The sequence below is a fragment of the Hippocampus comes genome, unplaced genomic scaffold, assembly GCF_001891065.2.
Source record: "Hippocampus comes isolate QL1 unplaced genomic scaffold, H_comes_QL1_v1.1 scaffold203, whole genome shotgun sequence".
In the NCBI taxonomy this organism is placed as follows: Eukaryota; Metazoa; Chordata; class Actinopteri; order Syngnathiformes; family Syngnathidae; genus Hippocampus; species Hippocampus comes.
The window spans coordinates 772,005-795,668 of record NW_017805993.1 but is presented as its reverse complement, the minus strand read 5'-3'; the positions used below and the strand labels follow the sequence as shown (position 1 = coordinate 795,668).

At 41.2% G+C, this 23,664-nt stretch overlaps 1 protein-coding gene across 3 annotated transcripts in view; it reads right to left on the bottom strand.

Annotated features, from left to right (window-relative positions):
* Window positions 1–23,664, bottom strand: part of slit3 (slit homolog 3 (Drosophila)) — a 254,024-nt gene that overhangs the window by 11,562 nt on the left and 218,798 nt on the right. For all 3 annotated transcript variants that reach the window (XM_019892240.1, XM_019892239.1, XM_019892241.1), the window contains 10 exons: window positions 23,210–23,281; window positions 23,055–23,137; window positions 22,899–22,979; window positions 22,388–22,512; window positions 20,409–20,506; window positions 15,412–15,551; window positions 12,603–12,696; window positions 11,116–11,253; window positions 9,927–10,167; window positions 7,113–7,243 (listed from right to left, as the gene is read on the bottom strand). In XM_019892240.1, the coding sequence (XP_019747799.1) occupies window positions 7,113–7,243; window positions 9,927–10,167; window positions 11,116–11,253; window positions 12,603–12,696; window positions 15,412–15,551; window positions 20,409–20,506; window positions 22,388–22,512; window positions 22,899–22,979; window positions 23,055–23,137; window positions 23,210–23,281 (1,203 nt within the window). The remainder of the gene's footprint in view (window positions 1–7,112; window positions 7,244–9,926; window positions 10,168–11,115; window positions 11,254–12,602; window positions 12,697–15,411; window positions 15,552–20,408; window positions 20,507–22,387; window positions 22,513–22,898; window positions 22,980–23,054; window positions 23,138–23,209; window positions 23,282–23,664) is intronic.

Sequence of the window (23,664 nt, the reverse complement as noted above, 5' to 3'; positions counted from 1 at the left end):
CAGGAAGTATTTGTTATTGTTAGATTCAGACGAGGATGGACGTTGCATTGCTAAAATGGCTACAAAACGGACCTTTTGATGTCAAGCAGCTAAGACAAGAAGAGCTCTGATGCTGGAAGAGAGGGTAAAAGTGATCAAAATGAAAGACGGAGCAAGCAAAATAAAAGACATTTTCCAAGAAATTGATGTAAGTGAAAGTGAATGCTGATCGTAAATTTCGCAATTTCTTTCCCTTTTTTTCTTTCTACACTGACAATATGAAGTGTCAAATAAGTGTGTGCTCATACTTATGTACTATTGGAATAAAAATAGAGTACACAAACGTTTGTGTGTGCGTGTACACATACGTTTGTGTGTGTGGGTGTGTGTGTGCTTACATCTGAGATCAAATTTGCTACAGTGAAAAACCCCGTTGTGAAAAATTTCTTGCTGCAAACATGATTTCGTTGTAGAGGAGTTTCACTGTACACACATATGGGGGCGGGGTAGGAGAATTTACTTTCTTAAAACCATAAACGAATTACACGCAGGCCGGATGCAATTACAAGTAATTGACTTTATTTCAAACAGCCTCACAAAATATATATTTGGATTAGGTCCACTTACAAACTGTTCAATCCAATTAGGTGGCAATGTTGTTTTCCGAGAATGGATTTGTTGATTATATATGAATAAATAGCTGGATTTCATGAAATGCTTGTTTGCCTGTGCAAACAAGCGAGTCAGAGTGTGTGTGTGTGTGTGTGTGTGTGTGTGTGTGTGTGTGTGTGTGTGTGTGTGTGTGTGTGTGTGTGTGAGCAGCCCGAGCTGATTACAGTGACATGGAGCAGACATGCAAGCTAGTCCCGTATTGCCGTGGTAACCTCAATTAGTTGTTGCCGAGACTGCACAGCTGCTTTGCTCTTTTCTTTTCAGTTTTTTTTCCACTCCTCTTTTCATTAAAGCTGGTTTTGTCGAAAAGTCACAATGGTGGCCGTTTGATGCAGTTTCGCGAAGAACTGAACACCCTGTTTTCCGAGGACTTGAATCCAAGGTTTGGCCATCTGAATATTTGGATTCCCTGTGAATGTTTTAAACCGAGAATGTTCAAGTAATGTCTTTTGGCCAATATTCGTTCCCGATGATTGGACCACGAAAAAAAAATCTATGAATGTACAGTAAAATAAAAACCTTGAGCGCTATTGACATTTTAAGATGCAATGAAATTGTGTTTTTTTCAAACAGTTTTCACATTCGTCTTAAATGTTGCTTGTAATATAATGTCGAGGTTTTTAATATATTACACGGACAAACTATTTTGTAATGCATACGTGTTACAAATTTGCAGGGATGGACCGTTCCCTGGGAGAGACGCTCATTTTTGGGACAGAGGGTGAGAAGCTTTTTTTTTTTTTTTAAAAAAGGACAGAGGGTGTACCAGTTGTTTGAGAATTTTAGTTTAGAAGTTTAGTTTTAGAACTTTAGTGCAAAATATTTTGTGACCTTTTTTTCTTTAATCCTGCACTCAACAAACACTATTTATAAAAAAAAAAAAGAGAAGCTAACATTAAAACTAATTAAAAACAACTAAAACAAAGCATTTATGAAAAACTGAAGAATTGATCAAACCAAAAACTTGCTCTAAAAATTAAGCTAAAAAAAATAATAAAAAATAGAAGTACAAACGAAGCTGCTGTGAAAGATCCAATGCTATCCGAAACTCCGCCCCCTCCTTCCTTCAACCGTCTGTAGCAGGCTGTTGAGTAACAACAGTACAGGTAGACACATTCTGTCTGACCTGATGAGAGATTAGTGTGGCATTTAGTAAAGGGCAGCGCATTAGCATACAACAAACGCATTCTCATACACAGGCACGCACACACGCACGCACGCATGTATGCACACACACACGCACACGCACACGCACACACACACACACACGTACGCGCGACACACCCACACGCGGACGCGCGCACACACACACACGCACACACACACACACACACACACGCGCACACACACACACGCGCACACACACACGTATGCACACACACACACACACACACACACACACACACACACACACACACACACACACACACGTCGCATAAACAATTTAATCTGACACAAAGCGAGTGAAAGCATTTGGACGACTTTTCTTCCATTGTCTTGATCACTATCAGGCAATCGCTTCTTTGTTTTCATGCTTTCAATCAATTTCCACTGTCAACCTCTGTTCATCGTGAGAACTTTTACACTTTGTATTTGAACACGCAAAAAAAAATTTAAAACAAAAGTTAAAAATTGTAGAGCCACTCCTGTCCGTGTTGAGTCTGTGTGTTTGATGTGCCTTTAAGAGGCGGGGCCTGGTGGTGTGTGTGGTGTCGGCAAATTTTTTTTGGGGGGTGGGGGGGCAGGAATATGATTCTGAAATGTAAGTATGCTCCAAATTACAGATTTCAATGACAGCTCAGAGTTCAGCAACAGATAAAGTTCAACAACAACAAAAAATCTTCAATACTGTGTCGCGGTGTTGCGATTGATAAACTTCGATTTAGCAAAGGAAGACATCATCCTCTCAAATTTGCCCAACTCCTCCCCAGACATGCTTTCATTTGATGACATGGTCGTCTGTTATGAGTGTAAAAGCCAAGCGTTTGTTTACATCCGTTTACAAGCCAGATGAGATGACGCCAAGTTTTGTCAGCCAAAGTCTGCATTGGAGCCCCTCATCGCGAAACGTCTCCAAAGTGCCGCTCTCTTGCTTTTTTTTTTTTTTCTTGATGCCAAAGCACTGACCTCAGATTGCGGCGGCGGCAAAACTTGCGCCGTCCCACGCGGCGTTGAGGTTTTCACTGTGTTCAAGTAGTCATTTTTGTTCAAATTGGGGCAGATAGGATTTGGGCTGATCAGACTCATGTAATCAAAAAAATGGCAGGCGGTAAGAAATACACAGCGGATTGCGGTGAAGGGTTGACGTTGGGCCGCGGCTGCCTCCAAACTGCTGAATAGTGAGTAATGTGGAGACAGACTGTTCAATTCAATAAATATCAACTGCCTCAACTTGGAGGAATATCGACAAAACGAATATTGACACACCTTAACCCTTTCATGCACCCTGTAACCTGATAACATGATAAGCCGTCCACTGTAGTAACCGCTGTCCCTGAAAGGGTTAAGTGATGAATTAACTAATCACTGATACGACACCCATTAGTTGCCTCTAAAGCAGAGTACACATATACAGATAATCGGGATGTATTTAAGAAATTTCCGCCTTTATTTCTCCTAGTTGGTATGACAAGAGATACCTAGTTTGGTGTTGGAGACTCGCGATTGTCAGTGGAGATCTCGTTGTGTATGGTGTACTTTGTTGGTCATCTAAAGCAGTGTTTTTCAAACTTTTTTGAGCCAAGGCACACTTCTTTCATTGTAAAAATCTTGCGGCACACCACTAGCTGAAAATGTGAAAAAAAAAAAGCGCTTATTTGAACATTTAACGTGTTATATTGTTACTATAACCGTTTTTAACATTGAAGAATGACGTTATAACAGCTTGAATTGGAATCAAATGAGCACAAAGAAAAAAGTATTTTATAATCTTTGATATTTATCACTGTCGTCCTGCATTCATGCGGCACAAATTCGCTTGTCTCTAATGGTCGAAACACAAGGCAATTGGCTAGCTGTTGCTGCTCCCTAGTGGTATGGGAGGGTACTACATGATTACTTTCTGGGTGATAGACCGCACAGGCATACAAATTGGATATTTTCCCTCGGCACACCTGGCAATGTACCACGGCAAGGTGTTTGAAAAACACTGATCTAAAGTACACAACTTACTTTGGGGGCAATCAGAACACACCTGGCCATTCGTGATCGTGGTTTGTGGGCTCACTCACATGTTGAAAATCAACGTGAAACATGTTTTCAGAGGCAGGGATGTCAGTGGGCCCCGATGAGACAAATGGACCCAAGACTGTACTATTACTCCTTTATGGCAAAGCTGCTTTGTTTGTAGGTCCATTTCCAGTGCCCATCGCTGCTTCCTTTTGTATCTCTCATCTGCCTTTTGGCCGAACAGGCGTGGCCCATGTCACGCTAATGAGAGTCGACAAGGATAATGGTCAAGACTCGGTCTGTGGTTGACTCCCCCACCCTCCCTGGTGTGCTCCATCACTCCGTCATCCCAGCACTTAATCATCTGCTTTCATCACTCCCCCCTGTTGGACCACCTCTTCCACACATTTGAATCTGTAATAGTCTCGGGCTTTTGTCCATCCATCTAAGTATCTCAACGCCTGCTGCTCTAGAAAGGCTAATGTCCCTGTAACTATTCTCTCGGCGGATATAAAGCAACTGACTAAAGTCTTGGGCCCCACTTGCTTTACTGCCGGCAGCTACAATGTGTGTCAGAAAGGTCCCAGAATTGAGTCACCTTGGTGACTCTCTTGAGCTTAGGAAAGAAGAAAAAAATATTGTATAGAGCCATGTCGGTTCTTCTTAGCTAGGAACTGTCGAAAACAAACGCCGCAGGATCTCCTTGTTGGCTGATCATCTTGGCCCACAATGAAGAGAAGACTTGGAAGTTTTCTGTTTGAAATATCATTAGTGACACCAGTCCTGTCACATCTTGTGGAATAAAACAAGACGACCTGACTCAATGAAGATTTTCAAGATTCAGTTGCATATTTTGGTCGGGCGTGTCCAAGAAAATTGCATGTTGAATTCATTGAAGGCCATGAACTGTCAAAAGTCATGCATGTAAATGTTCTTGTTTGTCTGAATGTGACCTCCGTTTGACCGGCGCTCAATCCAGGGTGTAATGTGCTTCTCACTCAAAGCTAGCTGGGATAGGCTCCGGTTCACCCTGCTACCCGAATGAAGATAAGCAGTCCAGAAGACGCGTGCCTAAGAAGAAAATTTTAATTGCTCGGATTTTGCTGCGACCTGCTGTGAAAACGGCCTTCACATTCACTGTGTTACAATTAACGACGTCTATGGGACCCTACACCAGTAAGAACTATTCCTGTACATCTGGTATATTGTTTTTTCAATGAGTTTGCCGATAGCCAAAAATGTTGGAACTGTATTTTACCAAAATGATTTAATGCCTTTATGCTTGTTGCACAAACTCAGCGGTTATAGGCTCCAACCCCCTGCTGTGGCCTTGAAAAGGATAAGCTTAAGGAAAGTGGATGGATAATTTAAGCTTGTACTGCCAAAAAAAAAACAAAAAAAAACGTAGACACCAATGTCTTTGAGCAATAAATCCTCATCCCATTAATGTAAGGTGACTGCACTTTTATGTCTATAAAAGTAAATGTTTCATAAAACTCAGTGCAACGAGTGCACCACACACATTTATGCTCATCACGCATTCTACGAAGTGGGAAAAGTTTGTCCTCCAGTGAAAGTACTGTATTGGTTTTGATAAGCCGACACCACACATATGTAAGTTTGAGCAGTAAAACGATCAACAAGGAACAATTTGAATGTTTTATGAGGCCATACGGTGAAAAGGCCTTGAGTGAAAAAATGCGCGGTCGGTCAACACGGTTTGGTTTGAACCAAGCATTTTTGCTAAGGTTAAGGTACAATCGTGGTTTGTGCAAGAGAAGCAAAACATTCCCGACAGCCTCCGTTGGTTTCCAAAAAGTGTCCGATTATATAAAAGTATGACTAGACGGCTCACTTGATTTTTATTCGGTGCTTGGTTTCACGTCTTTGTTTTGAATAAGGCTACATGATTAGTCGCGTTCAAAATCAATTGTTGACATCCCTCTGGCTAATTTTATAGTCTATGCCTGCTAATCATTGGGAAAAGACAGTCTCAATTTGACATTCTCAACTTGAACTTGGCATGGGGAAGAACTAAAACCAAAGGCTGCTGATGTTTTTTAAGAGGGACACGCTCTAAATGTGCGTATTTTCATCTTTGGTCCATCACCTCCTCTCCCCTTGAAGTAGGTTGGACTTCTCCAAAACTATTTCAGTCGTTTTTTTTCGCCCCCTCTTTTTTTTTTTTGTACTGTTGATGTTCCAGTCAATTTAGTAAGTGTAGAAGTGTTATCTTGGATTATCATCTCGCTTCCTGCAAATTACGATGGAATGTCAAATTCTATGAAAATGTCAATGTATCTTTTTGTACAATATCCAAAAGGCTTAAGGGTGGCTAACACACTTGAATGGAGTCTCTTGTGCGGACCGTTTGAAGTCTCACCTCCAAAGAATTTTGATACCTTTCTCTTGGGCCTATGACCGTCTCGTCGGGATTACGGTGGAATTTTGGGGAGTTGGTGTTTGTTTATAAAGGGAAGCACTCCGATACGGATCTGTGAGTCTGTATGTGCACTGGGAAGAATCAGTCTGTGGATTAGCGTGCGCGGCTGATTCAGCAGCTACTGAAAAGTCCACAAAGTCAAAGCCCAATTGAAATTGTAACCTTGACTATATGAGTTATTTATGACTCTTTGGTATCTTACGGCCGTTTTAAAGCGGTCTATGCTGAAAATAACTGCATGAATCATAACGGTAAATGTTAAATATACAATGAAATCTAAATCTGAACTCTAGATGATGTTAGTCTGGAGTAAATATGAGTGATTCATTTCTACCATGATAGTGTGCAGTTAGCTGGTTAGCTTGCTTTGCCAGCACCCAAAAATTAATCTTCCCTGGATGCCACAAAATAGCTTGGTGTTCTTATTTAAACAACCAAGCGAGTAAGAGGCGCCTCGGTTGAGCCCACCATGAACGTGCCGGCTGAGAGGCTCTTGAGATGTTAGCTCGCAAGCTAGCTGTTGGCTAGCACGTTTCATTGCAGCGTAGAAAGAAGGATAAATCCCAGAATTTTTTTTTCCATGGCTTAAACGTGTAGGTATACCAAGGTTTCTTGACAAAATAGCATTCATGTTTCGTTGGGGTGCGGTTCGACGCATTCAGTGTTCTAGTGGGGGAAAAAATGGCTAGGAAGCCTCACTTGACATACTCTGCGATTTTTCAAATTTAGTTATATTTATTTATTTGCATTTAAATTTGGCAGGATTGCTACAATAGTTTCCTCCATGGTATGTCAAAATTACAAGACATTTATTTCAACTTTACAGGGACTACCTTGGAGTGCGCCCTACCTGTACACTGTCGTGGGAGGATAGCTTGCCATGTCATAGATGAGTCGAATGTGACCTTGATACAGTTCCACAGCCAAGGGGTCGTGGTCCTCCTTATAAAACAAAATACCATTGTCTTTGTCGGTGGCCACCTGAGGGGGAGACACACAACACGATTTACACATCATTCCTGTACCTCATGCATTATTCTGACAGCGCATCGCACAAAATCTGCCATGTGTGACAGGACAAACCGCTCGATAATGTACGGCCACTGAGATAATTTGGGTCAATAATGGTGCACAAATAGAATAAAACACTCCAAATTACACAGCTGCCTAGCAGAATGAAAAGCCCAGAAAACCTCCCTCATGGCGATAACAAGGGTGTCTCTTATCTCTGGACATGCTTTGGAGAGAATTTAGGTGGAAATTGTAAGAAAGTTACCCCTTTGCAAAAATAATTGGGAGTTATACTTACTGCATGTTGCAAGTTTTTTTTTTTGGGGGGGGGGTGGAAAAGTGGTAACATAGGTTCTGGCAAACAAAGCAAGAGTTTCTCACCACGTTTCTTAACTCCGGAAGTTAAAATGAAGGAACTGGAATTGGTTGTATATTTTGTACATTCCCCAAAACATAAACCGAAAACATTTCATTTTTGGCAATATTCTATCCCCGTGAACAAGTTATGCTAGCAATGTATGTTGCTACCTCACCATCCCAGCATGCACGCGAGTTTGAGCAGTTAGAAAATAACCACGGTAATATGCGCATTCATACACAAGCTGCCGATGGCAACAACTCACGTTGTCACTCAACGCTCAGCCTGCATTGACAGCCCACCATCTCTAAACTCTCATTGGTTGAAATCCACATCACTCCCCAGGCAAGGATGGGGGCCTTTTGAAGCCATACACTCTCAAAGTCATAGACACTACAGTTGAACATGAGTCAGGATTCCCCAATTGGAGTAACCTAATACTTGCACCTTGCATGCATGTGTTATTTTGCTTAGTAAAGCAAAGCTGAATAATCGATGGAACAATGTATAAAATACTTGATTCTAAGAATGGTCGATAGCTGCTGCAGCCCTCCTATCCAGCCACGGCCCGTCATGGTCGCGCTACATTGTCAGAAAACGTAACAAGACTTGAAGACAGACATTAAAAAAAATGAAATAAAAAGACCCAAAAATCAATCGTAACACAAAGTTTCGGACAAATGGGGCTGCAATGGCCGCCAGGAACATCGTGCTGATGCAGCCTAACAGGTGGCCATATGGCTGCGGGAGGCCAAACACTTAACACTGTAGCTTTACCATGGAGCTCGGCCAAGGCCACAGCTGCTAACAAGATTCTGGAAAGAAGACAGAGACAGAGAGATAGAGAGACAGAGAGATAGAGGGAAAGAGAGAGAGAGAGAGAGAGAGAGAGAGAGAGAGAGAGAGAGAGAGAGAGAGAGAGAGAGAGAGATATGAACAACGGTTGGATGATAACGAGAAAAAGAGTGGGAGAACGTGTTAAAAAGGGAACAAGTAGAGAGTGATTTATGAAGAGCTGTCAATGCGCTCCCACCCTCACTTCCCCCTTTCCTCTTACAGTGGAGGACTTTTGAGGCAGATTTAACAGCTTTGGCATTGAAAAGTGAAAAGCTGCTGGCGGGAAGGTGGAAGCACACGTTCGCGCAGGTGTTAAACATAAGTGTTCTACTTTTGTGCTTTCTGTCAGTCTCGCTGCATGATCTCGTGCCTTCAAAAAAGGCAGCAGGAAAATATGCCTCAATTGGGATTCGTCTTTTCGATGTCCAGAACAGTCCACAATGGAAATTGTACTGTAAAGTGTATGTATGAGTGTGCGTGCGTCAGAGGGAGAGAGAGCACAGCATGTCTTGGATGCAGCATGTTGCAGATGTAGATTCAATTTGAGAGTTTCAAAGCTACATTTGATGTTTTACACGTTGCACATCCGAACCATATTCCTGTACAGGTATATCTGTTTCTCACGCACAACAGTGATATTCAAAGTGACCTGCTGTGATTTAATCATCCTCACGATTACGTTGATAGAAAGTGAAATTATAAAGGCCAGTATTTTAAAACGTAAAAGTTTATCGAAATTTGAACCAGAACATAACATGACGCGTAATCAATGCATTTTGTCTTCATAAAAATGACATCTGCCGCTGCAGATTAATAAAAAATATTTTAAATGAACCAATATGATTTTAATTTTTAAAATAGAATAAAAAAACAATCATAATTTTAAAATACATTAGTTGAAATTATTACATAATGTGTTATTCATGTTTTTTTTTTTTAATTTCTCAAATTGAAAAAGCAAACATGAATTCAACACCAATTAATACTATAGTATGCATTTTGTAATTTTTTTTTTAACTTTTAAATTTTAACCCGCAGAACGATCAATTACCACATTAAAAATAGTAGGTTATCATACAAAATACAAGTACCTGGAAATAAAAAAATGCAAAAATACCAAAGCAAAACAGTATTTTAAATAATTGGATGACACATAATAGGTACACATGTATTCATGTTTTTCAAAATGACTGAAAAAAATTTTTTACAAAACCCCCCTTGAGTTGTTCAAGTTTGACTATGACTACCCAAACACATTCTTTTTTCCAAGAAAAATGTTGCTCACTTTTGGGTAAATAAACATTCATTTTGAGAAATATAACAAAATAATGAATAATGAAAAATAATGAACTAAAAATAAACAACAGTGCTCAGAATAATTAAAAATAACCCCATAAAAAAAACCAACAAAAAAAAAAAAAAACAAAACAAAAAAAAAAAAAAAACATACAAGCATACCTGGAATGAAATGTGAACATTGGGGCGTAACTTTGCGCCCGGGAGCTCCACGTACGCCTCTCGCCCCAGGAAGTGAACGGTGGCCATTTTATCACATTTGTTGCCGTAGAAGCCGGGCATGCAGCGGCAGACAGGTTCGCCAGCCACCAGCAGGCATTGGGCACTGTTTTGGCACTCGCTCTGGTCACACGGGCTGGTCTGCAGCAAAATCATGGGCGGGGGATTCTCGCAGAACAAGCCACTGGAAGGACAAGGACGTCGTCAAAGGGATGTTTTGGAAATTATACTTTGACATCTTCAGAATATGACCCATGATTTAATTCATTGCAGCACCTGCTGGTGAGTACCACTTGGCCACAGTAAGGCAAGCATAACACAGTCGTGCAAACCCAAACAAAGCGTTTCACAACTACGGTGATTGACTCAGTGAGCCGCAGTAACATTATCTGTTCTTTGCAGAGGATAAACAATATATGCTTGTGAGTATTGTAATATTGACATCTACATGTGCTGTTGCATGATTTGTGTTCAGATATCAGTTGCTTGAAGCATTCTAACACCACCACATAGATGCTCGCCCGTCTATGGTTTTTTGCATTGTGTGTTCGCATTAGGCTAGCTTTCTTGAAGGCAAAGTTATGCGGTTGTTTAATAACACCCACAAACTTCAACAGGGGGTGGTATTAAACAGCTTGAAGTCTCTTTTGTTTTTGTTTTAAGAATTGGTCACTATCTGCCAAACTGCTCCTTGCTGGCGAGTTTATTAGTTCACTACCGTCATACTCAAAGGAATGTAATACAATGTTTAATAAATAGCATACCCAAGAGTATAAATAACCTAATACAAGACTTAAATATGACTAAGGCAAGATATAAATTCAAAACAGAATTCATATGAAATTTGTTTTTTGGAGCTAGACTGATGGTGCATTGAGATCTCCCCCATTCATACCACAACACTAAAAAAACAAAATATTCCTGATGTATTTCCCCCTATCTTCCTCGACAAGTTTCCTCTTTTAAACATCACCGAATTTTCACAAGACTGCTCTTGCCTCTGCGTAAATATACCGCATCTGTCACAAGCACACCGACATCGTTTAAAGGCGGTCAAGTGGCTCCATGGCCATCTGTGTCTCCTCCAGGTGTGTGTGTGTGTGTGTGTGTGTGTAGCGATCACATCTCTTACCTGAAGCCCTCCTTGCACACACACGTGTAGCCGTTGACAGCATCCACGCACTCAGCGCCATGTTGACACTTATTCTCCAGACAGTCGTTGTAGTCTTGCTCACAAAAATGGCCCACGTAGCCTGGCAAACACTCACACCTGCAGAAATGTGGCCGCCATTATTATTGGATGCGATCTAAAGAGCCGCAAATGTCAAAATGTCGGAACAGTTTAACCTCAAATGGACTCAAGTGTGGAATGTGGGCCTGTTCTGTTAAACACGAAACTTTGACTGTATTTTGTCGTCGGAATGGCAAGAGATGAAGCCACAGGTTAATTTTGCCATCTCGTGGATGAGCATTTAATTGTTGTACCTGTCATTGTACATCGCAGGCATAGACAGATGAACAAAGATTCAATATTTGTATTACAGTGAAGGAGGGACCAACCGATTATTGGATGGGCTAATTATCGGCGCCAACATTCAACATTTTGAAGCATATCTCCTTCGGCAGTTTTTTGAGGCCGATCAGAGACCAATTTAAAACTGGAGCACTGGCCTCCACATTTGGCTCATATATGAAAATAATACTAACAATAATAATACTATTATGCAGTACACCCAGGTTTAAGTGTCTGTAAGTCTGACCATCCGTCCATCATCCAATTTGACATTAAGACTCACAGATAAAAGCAAGTGGCTTGTCGTGTTACGTGTGGAATACTTCTCAACAGGAATTCAAATGACAAATTTACTTTAGAAGCTGGAAAATTGGCCAACAAGGGACGGAAAGTGCACTGTTGTATAATACCTGTATTTGATTTGTGGATGTGTTTTAAAAATGTTTTTAAAGTAATATTTTCGTTGAGTTTCTACGACTCAATTCCTACCGTGAAAATACCGTTATTTTTAAAACCTTGCACACACAAAAAAATACTCAATGAAAACTAAACTAATGCAAAAACAAATGAAATGAAAATGAATGAAAACAACACTGAAAATGTCACTATTAATTGTTACGGGAAAGTGAATCTCAAAGGTGCTGAAGGTCATCCATCAAGAAATACTTCCATTGTCAATCTGATGAGGTGGTGATTTGTTAGGATCGTCACCTTCCTTTAATACTGATGATTGTTTTTTTCAGTTTTCCAGAAAACATGGAAAACCAAATAGATTATTTTAGATTTATTAATACTTCCATTTCATGGGTACAGTAGAATGATGTGTTCAACCAAGGACGTAGGCAATTTTACGAGAGTTGGCCAGATCCAGGTGTTAAAGGCAAAGCAATTATTTATTTTTGTCAAAATAGGACTCAGGGCATGATTTCAAGAGGGTGTCCATACAGACCTTTTGCATATTTCCCATTCCCACATATCCCAGGAACGCTTTAAGGGAGGGAACCGATCAGATAAGATGATCAAAGATGCCTTCCCATTTTTTTTTTCCACGGCTTTCTGATTCACCCTACAGACCATTTTTTTTTCCTACACCCTCCGTCACCCACCTGTAACTGCGACCGACGTGGACACACTTGGAATCGTGCTCACAGGGGTCGAAACCAGGAAGACAGGGATCCAGCACCTCTTCGCAAAGGTCACCTGGAGACAGCGGGAGGGAGAAATATGATCTCCTATTCGTGTAGATGGACTAAAATATGGCATAGACAAACATTTGCGATGCGATGTGAGGGATTAAGGCAGATCCGTCTCAGCTCTACAACATCTGTTAACATAAAAGCAGAGCATAAATCAAAGAGGAGACATAAAGAGACAGAAACGGGGTGGGGCAGGGGAGGTCTAATTTATGGGCCACTATCTCGTTCCGACGGCATTAAAACTCTCGTCTTCATTCTGTGCCTGTTTTAATCTAATCCTGACCCCCCCCCCAACACCACAGGGAACTGCTCAAAAATGAAATTGCAGGAAGTTGAAGGATAACACACACACACACACACACACACACACACACACACACACACACACCACCATGTCTGTCTCCACCAGCCTTTTCCCAAGACCTTTATAGCCTCGCTGGTAAATCACATTCTGGAATCAGCTGGAAACAACAGGAAAAAAAATATTAACATGAATCTGTGTTTGGCTGCTATACAAAGTTAAAAATGTGTATGGATCCCGGCATCTTGACAAAATAAGTAACTGTGGAGCAAAGTAACACAGAGCAAAAAGCAAAGGAAAATGTTCATCTTTTCATACATAATTCATATTTAGTGCTTTGCTTTCCTGAGCAGACTGCTTTCATTTCCTTTAGTCACCAAAAATTCACACACTAAGTCAATGTAGCCACTAAATGAGATCATAAAAATGATTTTGTTCTCCAGATGAGATGAAATGTGCGTGAAGTACATCATGATGATGAATTAAAGATAAAAATACGTCCCTATTTCTTATGAAAGGCTGTGAAGCATATTATTTTATCAGAACGTGAGAGGAAAACTACACCAGGACCAAAATCAACAGGAAGTTCAACTTGGATCTTCACAGTCCCAGTGGGATCTTCTGTCTAAGTATCATGGCCCCCCTGACCTTTCCGTAAAGCCCTCACTTTCATCTGTCTACCTCACAAACTACACGCTGATCTTCATGTGTTTGACATCTCTGGAGGGGCTTACCTCTCGTTGACCATGTGACCTTTTCCAACCTCACACTAAAAGACTGACATTTGTTTTGTTGAGCATGTCTGCTTTACGGGAGAGAGGGAAGATTATTTTCTACTTGAGAAAATTAAAGAATGAGAGGCTAAAGCAGGAAACCAGTTTGCATGGCTTTCTGATAAAACTAGCAACAGAACTGTGTCATAAACGAGGACTCCTTGTTGAACGATGTTGGCGATGTTCCACAAGGGTCTTTATTAGGTCCAGAGATTTTTACAGAATAATCTACTTGAAAATTTCCTGCTATTACAGTAGTAGACGAGTGGTGGTCTACAAGTCTCAATGCCAGGGCCACTCCAGTAGTAAAGCTTGATAAGACAGATACAGGAGGTCTTTGGTTTACGTCGAACCAACTGTATAAGGTGTGAGGTTACGACCGGCCTGCAAACAACTAGTTTCCTGTAACTTTGACTTTACAGTGAACCTCTGCCGTTTCACTATTTACAAATTCCAGCCCCTCCTCAGCTATTTGCTGAAATACCGATTAATGTTTTACAACAGTGACGCTGGAACGGATCATTTCTATTTCTATTATGTCCTATGGAGAAAATGGTTTCACAATCAACCATCGTCATTGCAAGCATTGCATTCAAGGTTCCACTGTAATGTAAAAGCTGCATTGGCTGGGCTGGTGAAGGCTGAGTAAGTAAGTGAAGTCTTAAAGTGACAACTGATGATTGGACCGCAGGGCAGTGAACTATTGGCTAGCTCTGTGTGTGCGTGTGTGTGTGTGTGTGTGTATACGTAAAAAGGTGGCTAGCAGCGTGAAAGGCTTTTGCATGCCAACAAATATAATGACATTATGTGTGGGTATTGAATGAGGTCCAGTAGCATACGTAGTGTGTGTGTGTGTGTGTGTGTGTGTGTGTGTTCTGTCTGTGTGTGTGTGTGTGTGTGTGTGTGTGTGTGCGCGCGTTTGTGTGTGTGTGTGTGTGTGTGTGTGTGTGTGCGCGTGCGTGCTTTAGAGGACAGCGTCAAGCTAACAAAGAAAAAACTAACTCCTTACTCAGCACCTGGCGTTGCTTGACTCTCCTGTCCACTTTCTACACCTCTCTCACACATCTTTCCTGCTCACTTTATCAACCCCTTTCTCGACCTCTTTTCATTCGATGACATTTTTATGTTTTCTTCTCGCACGTACACACACTCTCTTCTTTTTCTGCTGCCCCGAACTTACTTCAGGAGCAGCGATGGGGTTAATGCGGAGCGGCTATTGAATTGGCTATTAAATGGCCATTTTTGTGTGAGTAAGCACTTGCGCAGGGACTCTCAGGGGGAAACAGTCCAAGTTACCTAAAAGTCACTTACTTACTTTTGACACATTTCCACTAAGCAGTCCATTTCTATTATGTTCACGAGACTATGGTGTGGAAGGGTAGAAATCCTAACATGTGTCTTTCGTATGGGGTGGGCATGTTAAAGTGTGATAGGTGCAGCAGCTATGTAAATAGAATAACAGAGATTTTTAAAAAACTAAATAAATAAAGCACTGTTGACACATTGCACGATATCGCTCAGGATAATCTTTTAGAGACATCTGTCAATCTGGCCTTTGTTGACTTTGAACGTAATGAAGATAACGTTCTTGCTCGATGACCCTGACTTAATGCACAAAGAGGGTAGGTCGGTGTGTTCCTCTTACCTGTGTAGTTGGGCGGACAGACACAAGTGTAGTTGTTGATGCCGTCAACGCAGGTGGCATTGTTCTCGCAGTCGTTGTCTTCGCAGTCGTCCGGGTTCACCTCGCAGCGTTGGCCCTCGAAGCCCGGCGAGCACACGCAGCTGAACAGCAAAATTATACAATGAGGCTAATTTGAGTCAGGTCGCTTGAACTTGAAATAAAAAGCAATCACTATCCTGGGGTGAAACCAGACAATACAATACAATACAAAAAATAAAAATAAAAAATCTGATTTTACACTCCAGAAGATCATTCTCAGTTTCTCATTCTGTGATAAAATATTTCAAACAATTCTTAAAAACGTATCATGACTCACTGGATTTTAATTGCAATAATGGACTAATCTAATCTTCATTTTAAAGCCGAATCCAGATGTTAGGACACACCACTAAACCTTCTTGAGTATTGTTTCTTGAGCTAAGCCACAGCGTAGTGTCATAATTTTGATTCACATGCGATTTATTTATTGATCTGTGTGACTATTTCACTCTCATATGTTTCCACTAATCACAACTACCTTCAGTGTAACATTATTAAGCATGTGTTTATGTTTGTTTCCGTATCGGTAAGTCCAAATAATTGAAGTGAAGTAAGTCTGTAGCGCAAAAAAAGGTTGGGGACTGCTGTTCTGTGCTGAAAAGATATCTATGACCTCATCGATTAATCGACTTAACCATATGACGTGCTGCGTAGGTCCACTTATCTGCTGTGAAACCAGAGTTTGCCACATTTCCATGCTCGTACAATATCATTTTATTGTATTCAATTCCAAACAGAAACCTTTCCGAAAGGCCTTTCCCCAAATGTTGGTTTTGTTGGAGCAGAATGGCGGAAAGCCATTTTATTGATCATCACGCAAGAAGGCTCAAATTCATTGGAATAAATCCACAGCTGCGGTGTTCTCCTCATCGTTGATTTATCCATATATTACACCTTGCTGTTTCGTTAATGGCGTATACAATAAGATCAAATCGAATGTTGACTTGTTGATGGGGTTTCAAAGAGGAACATCAGACATCGGCACTTCCTCACAATCTGCAGCGTCCGTGGGCGATAATCAGTTATCTTGAGCTTGCCCCACCTCCTCCTGCTGCTTTCCTTTTAACATCTTCACCTTCTGTTGACACACCTCACTTTTTCCCTCTTGATGGCGGCAACTTGTATTCCTCCCCCGCTTGTATCTCACACACTTTTAATCCCCCTCAACCACACACACACCACACGCGCGCACATTTGCTTGACCGCAGCTGCACTCAGCAACTCGCCCACCCTCTTTCTTCACTTCTCATCCTTGCATTTGTCTCTTACACTTCATCAAGTCGACCCACTTTTTTTTTTTTACTGGATGAAAAGAACTTTTTACAAGCAAGGTCATCCCCAAGCGAGTGAGTGGCACTTCACAACTCGCAACAGCCCCCCCCCCCCTCCCACACACACACACACACATACGTGCGCACACACGTACACACACTTGCATGCACGCTGCCTTTCAGCAACAGACACTTCCTGCGCGCTGCTGTTGCACCAGCTCATTTTTCACCCGTTTTCACACTTTAAAGATGTTCTTTCCCAATCGCCACTTTCTCCTGAAATGTTCTTTTTCTCCAGCATCTAACACAGGGATTATGTTTGAAACCCGAGTAGGGTTTGAGTTAATAAAGTCAATGTCACAGCAGGGTGGATTGTCTTGAATTTATAAGGGAACATTTCAACCAATTTAACATATAAGAGAGATACATGTTGTCTAATCATAAACTGTATAACATACAATTTTTTTTCTGAAATGTTGCAGTTTTATATGGCATGTGGCAATGCTAAGTTATGGAGTAGTAAAAACAAAAAAAAATGTATGTTAACGTTGATGCTTTATACCAATGATTCTTAAAATGCGGTACTTGTAACCCTTGTGGCACTTGGGCTGACTGTAGTCGTACTTGAAAGAATCAGTGCTCAACTTCAGCTTTGTTGTATATAACTTTGGAGTACAATTTTCCTCGATGTAGGCAACCGGGAACTGTGGATAGTGTTGGTGATTTGCAGTAGCATCATTCCCATGAACACTACAATACAGTACTAACACACTATATTTTAATGTCGGTTACTACGGTGGTACTTAGAGTGCTGCTGAGTATTTTCTGATGTGCTCCTTGGTGCAAAGGGTTCATGAACGACCGCTTTGGCCAGTTTGAACTGAAACAGTTCAAATTCTGATGAAGAAGTAAAAAGGGAAGAACATTTTGAATGACAATTAAAACCAATGAAATTAAATTTTATTTTCTCACTAAATTGCTAAATGTCACTTAAAACCGCCCATGGAGGTAAGTATTGATTTAAAAAAAATTAAGAACATTAAGAAGAGAAAAATACAACATTTCTAGGACCATAGAGTGAAGTGCACCAATCGGATCCCAACGTCGATATTTTAAACGACACCATCCGCCTGCAGAGTTTCGCACCTAATTGCACTTATTGAAAATCCCCAAAGGATTATAAAACATGTCATAATGTCAAAGAGGTGGCCATCGAGGACACACGCGTCTACCTGAGCTGCTATCAACATTAGGAGGGCATCTGTAAAAGGGTAAAAGGAGCCAGGATATCATTAGCAGCCGGGGCCGCTAAAGGCCACATGCATATTGAAATCTTTGAAAGGCCAAAAGGGCTCTCCGAGAAGACACTTGTCTTCTTCTTGTTTGCGACACGTGTGCGACACAGCAGGGCATTCAAGAAAGAGAGAGAGCCATAGGAGACTGCTCTCAGGATGGTGCAATGCAGTTGTACACTGCTGCAAACTCGTCATCCATCCTCCAGAGTTGGGGGATATCCAGGATTAGTCGCCAGCCAATGGCAAATCACTTTATATTGACACATCAGCACAATTAAGAGCAAGTATGGGCAACTTAAATGCTGGCGGGGCTCACAATTTTTCATCAGTGCTGCTGGTGGGGCCACATAGGACCTCGCATTTGTATGACAAAAATGTCTTTTTAAATACGGACAAAATATATGCATACATGCAAAATACGTGCTCTTAATACCTTTCATTTTTGAGTACAAAAGGTCCAGTATTGCAATTTGGCACTTTCAGATACACATATTCAGATATTATTTCTTTTCTCATTTATTTATTCTTATTATTTTGTTTTCACATTTTGGATTCCTTCATCCCCGTTTCCCGACTGTTTTCGGGTTTTTCAAAGAAAAAAAAAATTGTTGGGGGTGGTACTCGAGGCCACTGTAGAGTGTGGTTGCATGCAACGCATGTGCCGGCAGTTGCCATTCCCTAATTTGGTCTTTTCAGTAAAGCTAACAAGCTTCTGCATTCTGACAGGACACCGAAGTACCCGAACATGTACCTGTCCCAACAGAAAGACCATAGCCGAGATTCGTACCCCGGGCCTGGGAGTTGCGAGGCATATGGGCTAAAACACAAGCGGACCATATTGCCAACATTCGGTTTCTTCGATGTTCTTCTCGAAAACAAAGTCAGAAGTGGCCGCCATCAGTGCAATTTTCTCAAAACATGAAGTGAGCACTTCAAATGCCACTGAAGTCCGAAATAACAAATTCACGAAAAAAACAAAAGTGACTGTTGAAATACAGTACATGACCTGTTCTGCTGCTCATATTGCTCTTCTCACCAATCTTCCATTTGTGCTAATCATGTGACGTTTTTCAGGCAAGCACCAGTGTTTGAAACATCACGCTAATTTTGACCCATTGATGCCTCGGAATTTGGACTTGTACGTGCAATCGGTGGATATTTTTAACTGAAACAGAAAAGGGGGTTCCCCAAGTGGAAGATTAGAAACAAAAGGGTCAACCTTGAGAAATAATGACGGAATACACTTTTACTCTCATATAAAGCTGTTGGGTTTTTTTTAAACCAGATTTTCTCCAGGCGATAATGCACAAAAACAGTTTTTCCTACACAAAAACTCAATTTTAAGAATTAATTCGGTTCCTATTTTGTCCATATCTCCCATTGTGGCTCCATCCATATATCTTAGTGTGGCTGCATCGCCCGGTGTGCAGCGGACTTAACATCATCCCTGCAAAAAGATAATTTCTTTTACAGTCCTCATTTTGGCTCTCTTGCGATTGTGCAGGTGTCCCTAATGAAGTGTCCAATGACGATACGTTATGAGGCAATGCTGCAAAGCCATCTAGATCACCTCCTATGGATATACTGTATGTGCATGAATGATTTTTGGATTGTGTTACACATCTGCTTAAAAATGCCCGAACCGTTACAGCCATGAGACCATTTGATTTACAGGCTATCTGAGAAAAAAAAAAAATCTTTATGTTTCCAGGCTTCAATTCAGTGGCCATGATGCTCGCTGCCAACGAAGCCCTTTGTTGGCCATTGATGCAAGCCAGGGTGGCTCACGTTACCTTCAGCGGATTGAGCAGCGACAAGAATATAAAGGCGATGACGTCAGCGGCAAGTAATAAATAAGCATATGGAAAGTAAGCGTTGACAGATTTACGTCAAAGCGTCCGAGGGGGGGACAGACTGATGATGACGACTGTCAGAAGTCGAGGACATTTCTGAGCGGTGGTGGAGGTCAGAGAGCAGCTCAAACGAAACTTTTCTCATCTGCTTCTTCACCATCCCCAAACCATCTCCCATTCACAGACAATAAAATACATCACAAAGTCAAAGTTAGTTGTCTTCTTGAGTGATGCACTGCTCAAAGAAGCCAAAAGATATCAAAATACCTATATTATATATTACCTGTAAATGTCGTGACATCACCTCATAGCACTTACTAGGCAACCAATCAGAGGGCATTTTGCAAGGTCTCTGCTATGATGGTACGTTTATACTCTAACACACACACACACGCACGCACGCACGCACGCACGCACGCGCGCACGCACGCACACACACACACACACACACACACACACACACACACACACAAATAAAGGCCTGCGGTTCAAGTTGGTACCTAAAGTGGTCTTCAAGGCCCGGCTGAAGGTGACACGTCCCTCCATTCAGGCAGGGGAAGCTAACACAGGCGTTAATGGCCACTTCGCAGTCCTGACCCTGAGAGAGACAAGAAAGTGAAAAATAAAATCAAATATAATGACGGAAATGTGTTTTGAGTGGGGGAAAAAGTTTTTTTTTCTGCCTTCAGCAGGCCACTTCACTGATAGCTAACATCACAGCATCATCTTCCGTCGTTCTCTCGTCATTATTTCCTATTCTTTTCTCACACGGATGGATTTTTTTTCTGACAAGTTTTAATTAACATTGTCACAGTGCATACCCTAGGAACACTCACGTGCACCCAAACATACCATTTTCTAGTCTGTGATTTTGACAAGGACCTTTGTCCTCCTTTTAAAAGTGCAGTGGTTATAAGGGGCGCATTCATGTACAAAGATCTGCAAAAGTGTGGATAATGGAATCTCTTTAATACTCTTCTTCTGACAAATGAATCACCTTTTTAAGGCCCTCAAATAGGAACCTGAAAATCCATTTGAATAAATTTTGATGCATCATGTATGTATCCTGATGTAAAAAAAAAAAAAATATATATATATATATATATATATATATATATAATTGACGTAATACTGGTAATACTCCCTCTGTGCTTTTCCCATGCAGGATGTTTGATTTTTTGATGATGTCACAATCAGAGCTTTTAATTGACCCAAAGTCATGGCAAGGGAGTAATCGGTTCCTTATGTTTATTTATTTTGATGCTTTGGATGACATATTCTTAGCCTCTTTGCAAAATTTATTCACCGTTTTATTTTTTTTAATTAGTGCTATTAACTGAATAAAAAATACTGATGTGCCTGCTATTTTTTTTCTTATATTCTGAAAATGTTCAAATGCGACTTGGGCAACTACGTTATTAGACTAATGTATGCACAGTAGATATTATTGGCTTTTTAAAAATAATATGAGATAATGTATTGCAAATTATCTTTTACAGACTGAAAGTACAGCTCACAGACCCCCATGGATCCCCAGAGCCAAGTTTTGAGAACCACTGTGATTCTCCTTGAAAAATAGGGAAGCTAGGGCCCATTCATTGCATCCTTGCACCTTTAATTATACATGAGTAGAAACACATTTACACATACACACTCATCCAATGTAGATTTCCCCTTGTCGGTAGAAGATTTGCATGTCTTTGCAGTTACAAGACTCAGGAGAATAAGCACAGCCCCTTTTGTCTTTGGGTCGGTCAGAACCTCCGCTGCAGTCATCATGTCTTTGCTGATGAACGGCCCCATTTATTATGCATGCACGGCTGGAGCTAAACCGGATAATACCGCTAATACCATGGGCTTACGCGATGCGGTTATCCGTCGAGGATCTGGGCCTTGGCTGCACGTACAGTCAATTCCACGAATTACACGATTCACCTGATATCTCTATTTTCGGATTAGTCATATTCTGTGCGAGCGCAGTTTGATATTCGGGTGGGAATTAGCTCTCAAACCAATATAAAGTCAACTAATTTGCGGCTCGCGAGTCGCAACTGATTTATTCATTTATTCATTCTTACATTTTTTTTGTGGCACATTTCTACAACTGTTGGTCGAGAAGGTTTACGTGCTTTCCTTAAATACTCGAAGATGCCTGTAAAAGCCCTGGCTAAGAGGAAAGTGGTGTCACTGAGGTAAGTTCAAGTGATGCATCTCGGCTGAGAGACAAACATGTTTGGATGTTGAGGAGAAGCTAAACGCAGCCTAGGCTGTTAATGGAAAATCACATAGTCCAGAGTCATGGGAAGACTGCAGTAAGTTAACTCATTCATTTTTCTGTGTGTGTGTGTGTGTGTGTGTGTGTGTATGTATAGATATATAAATATAAAACTTGCAGTTTTCCGGTATTTGCCACAGGGCACGGTCTCCTAACTTACATGTTGACAACAGATGCTCAAGTATTGTGTGCAGAGCATCTCACCTTAAATCCAAATGGACAGGTGCACTGGTAGGATCCAGATAGGTCGGACACACATGTGCCGTTATTCCGGCAAGGCTCCGCCAGGCAGGGGGCACATTTTGACACAAGGCTGATATCCACTGGACCTGAGCCATGAAACAGATGAAGAGGATGACAAACAGAGTTGCTAACAAATGAGCAAGATGCTCCAGTTCTAGCCAGAATGTTGATGTGGAAACACAATCCCTTCCCACCTAAATTAGAGGCACACCCGAGCCAGGAATGTATCATTTTTTTGGGATTTAACATGGCTGCCGTTAACTCATTTAGTCCGTTTTCTCGGCTTTTTGGTCAGGAACCTCTGTTTTTGGCCAAATCAAACCATGTTCTAACACTGATTACCATGATTATTTTTTTTCTGCCCAGAGAAGAGTCTCCTCTTTCTTTTGGGAACTTCTTCTGAAACTAAGCTTTGATTGGAACATAATACATTTCATGGTGGCCCACAATGGGGTTAAAAGAGCCTTTTTACCTTTACACTGGAATTTGTTGAGTGGTGTGGTCAGCAGCAGCCTGTCAGCCATGTCAGGAGGTCCGGTGCAGCGAGCGATGCCTGACAACAATCACTCGTTTCTTAGCAACATATGCCACATAAACAGCATTTTACCGTTGTATGACTTTTTCCTACCGGGTTCTTTAAAGCCGGCCTTAACCCACTGGGAGAGCCAGCGTAGATCGCAGTTGCAGTACAAGGGGTTGGCACCGAGAGCCCTGCACACATTTTCACAAAATAGCGTTCCAATAATCCGTTGGTATTGCCGACACCTTTTGTGATGTACTCACAGGTGGGACAAAGCGGTGAGGTGGTTGAACGCGCCGTCCGGGATAGTTGAGAGGTCGTTTCCGTGAAGAGTCCTGAGAAAAGAGCTGATATATGAAGCAATTTCTCTTGATTCGCCATATTTGCAACACCATATGAGACAGTAAGGGGGCAGTACAGAGTTGTGGTATCCACCCAAGGATTTATAATATGAATCTACCTGTCGATTAATTTGATATGAAACTTTCATGCTTTTGATTTATCCCAATGAAGTATTAAAATTCATTGAAAAAAAAAAAAAACAGAGTCGCAGCCGTCATGTGAGGTAAATCACATCGACTGCCAGACGGCCTTGTTCAGGTCGATAAATTATTCAAATTATCTGCGGCACAAGACCACCGCGCACGTCTATAATGGAACATGACTAAAATATTTATAGATAAAAAGAAAGTAAACAGAAAGCTTGTGTTCACAGAAA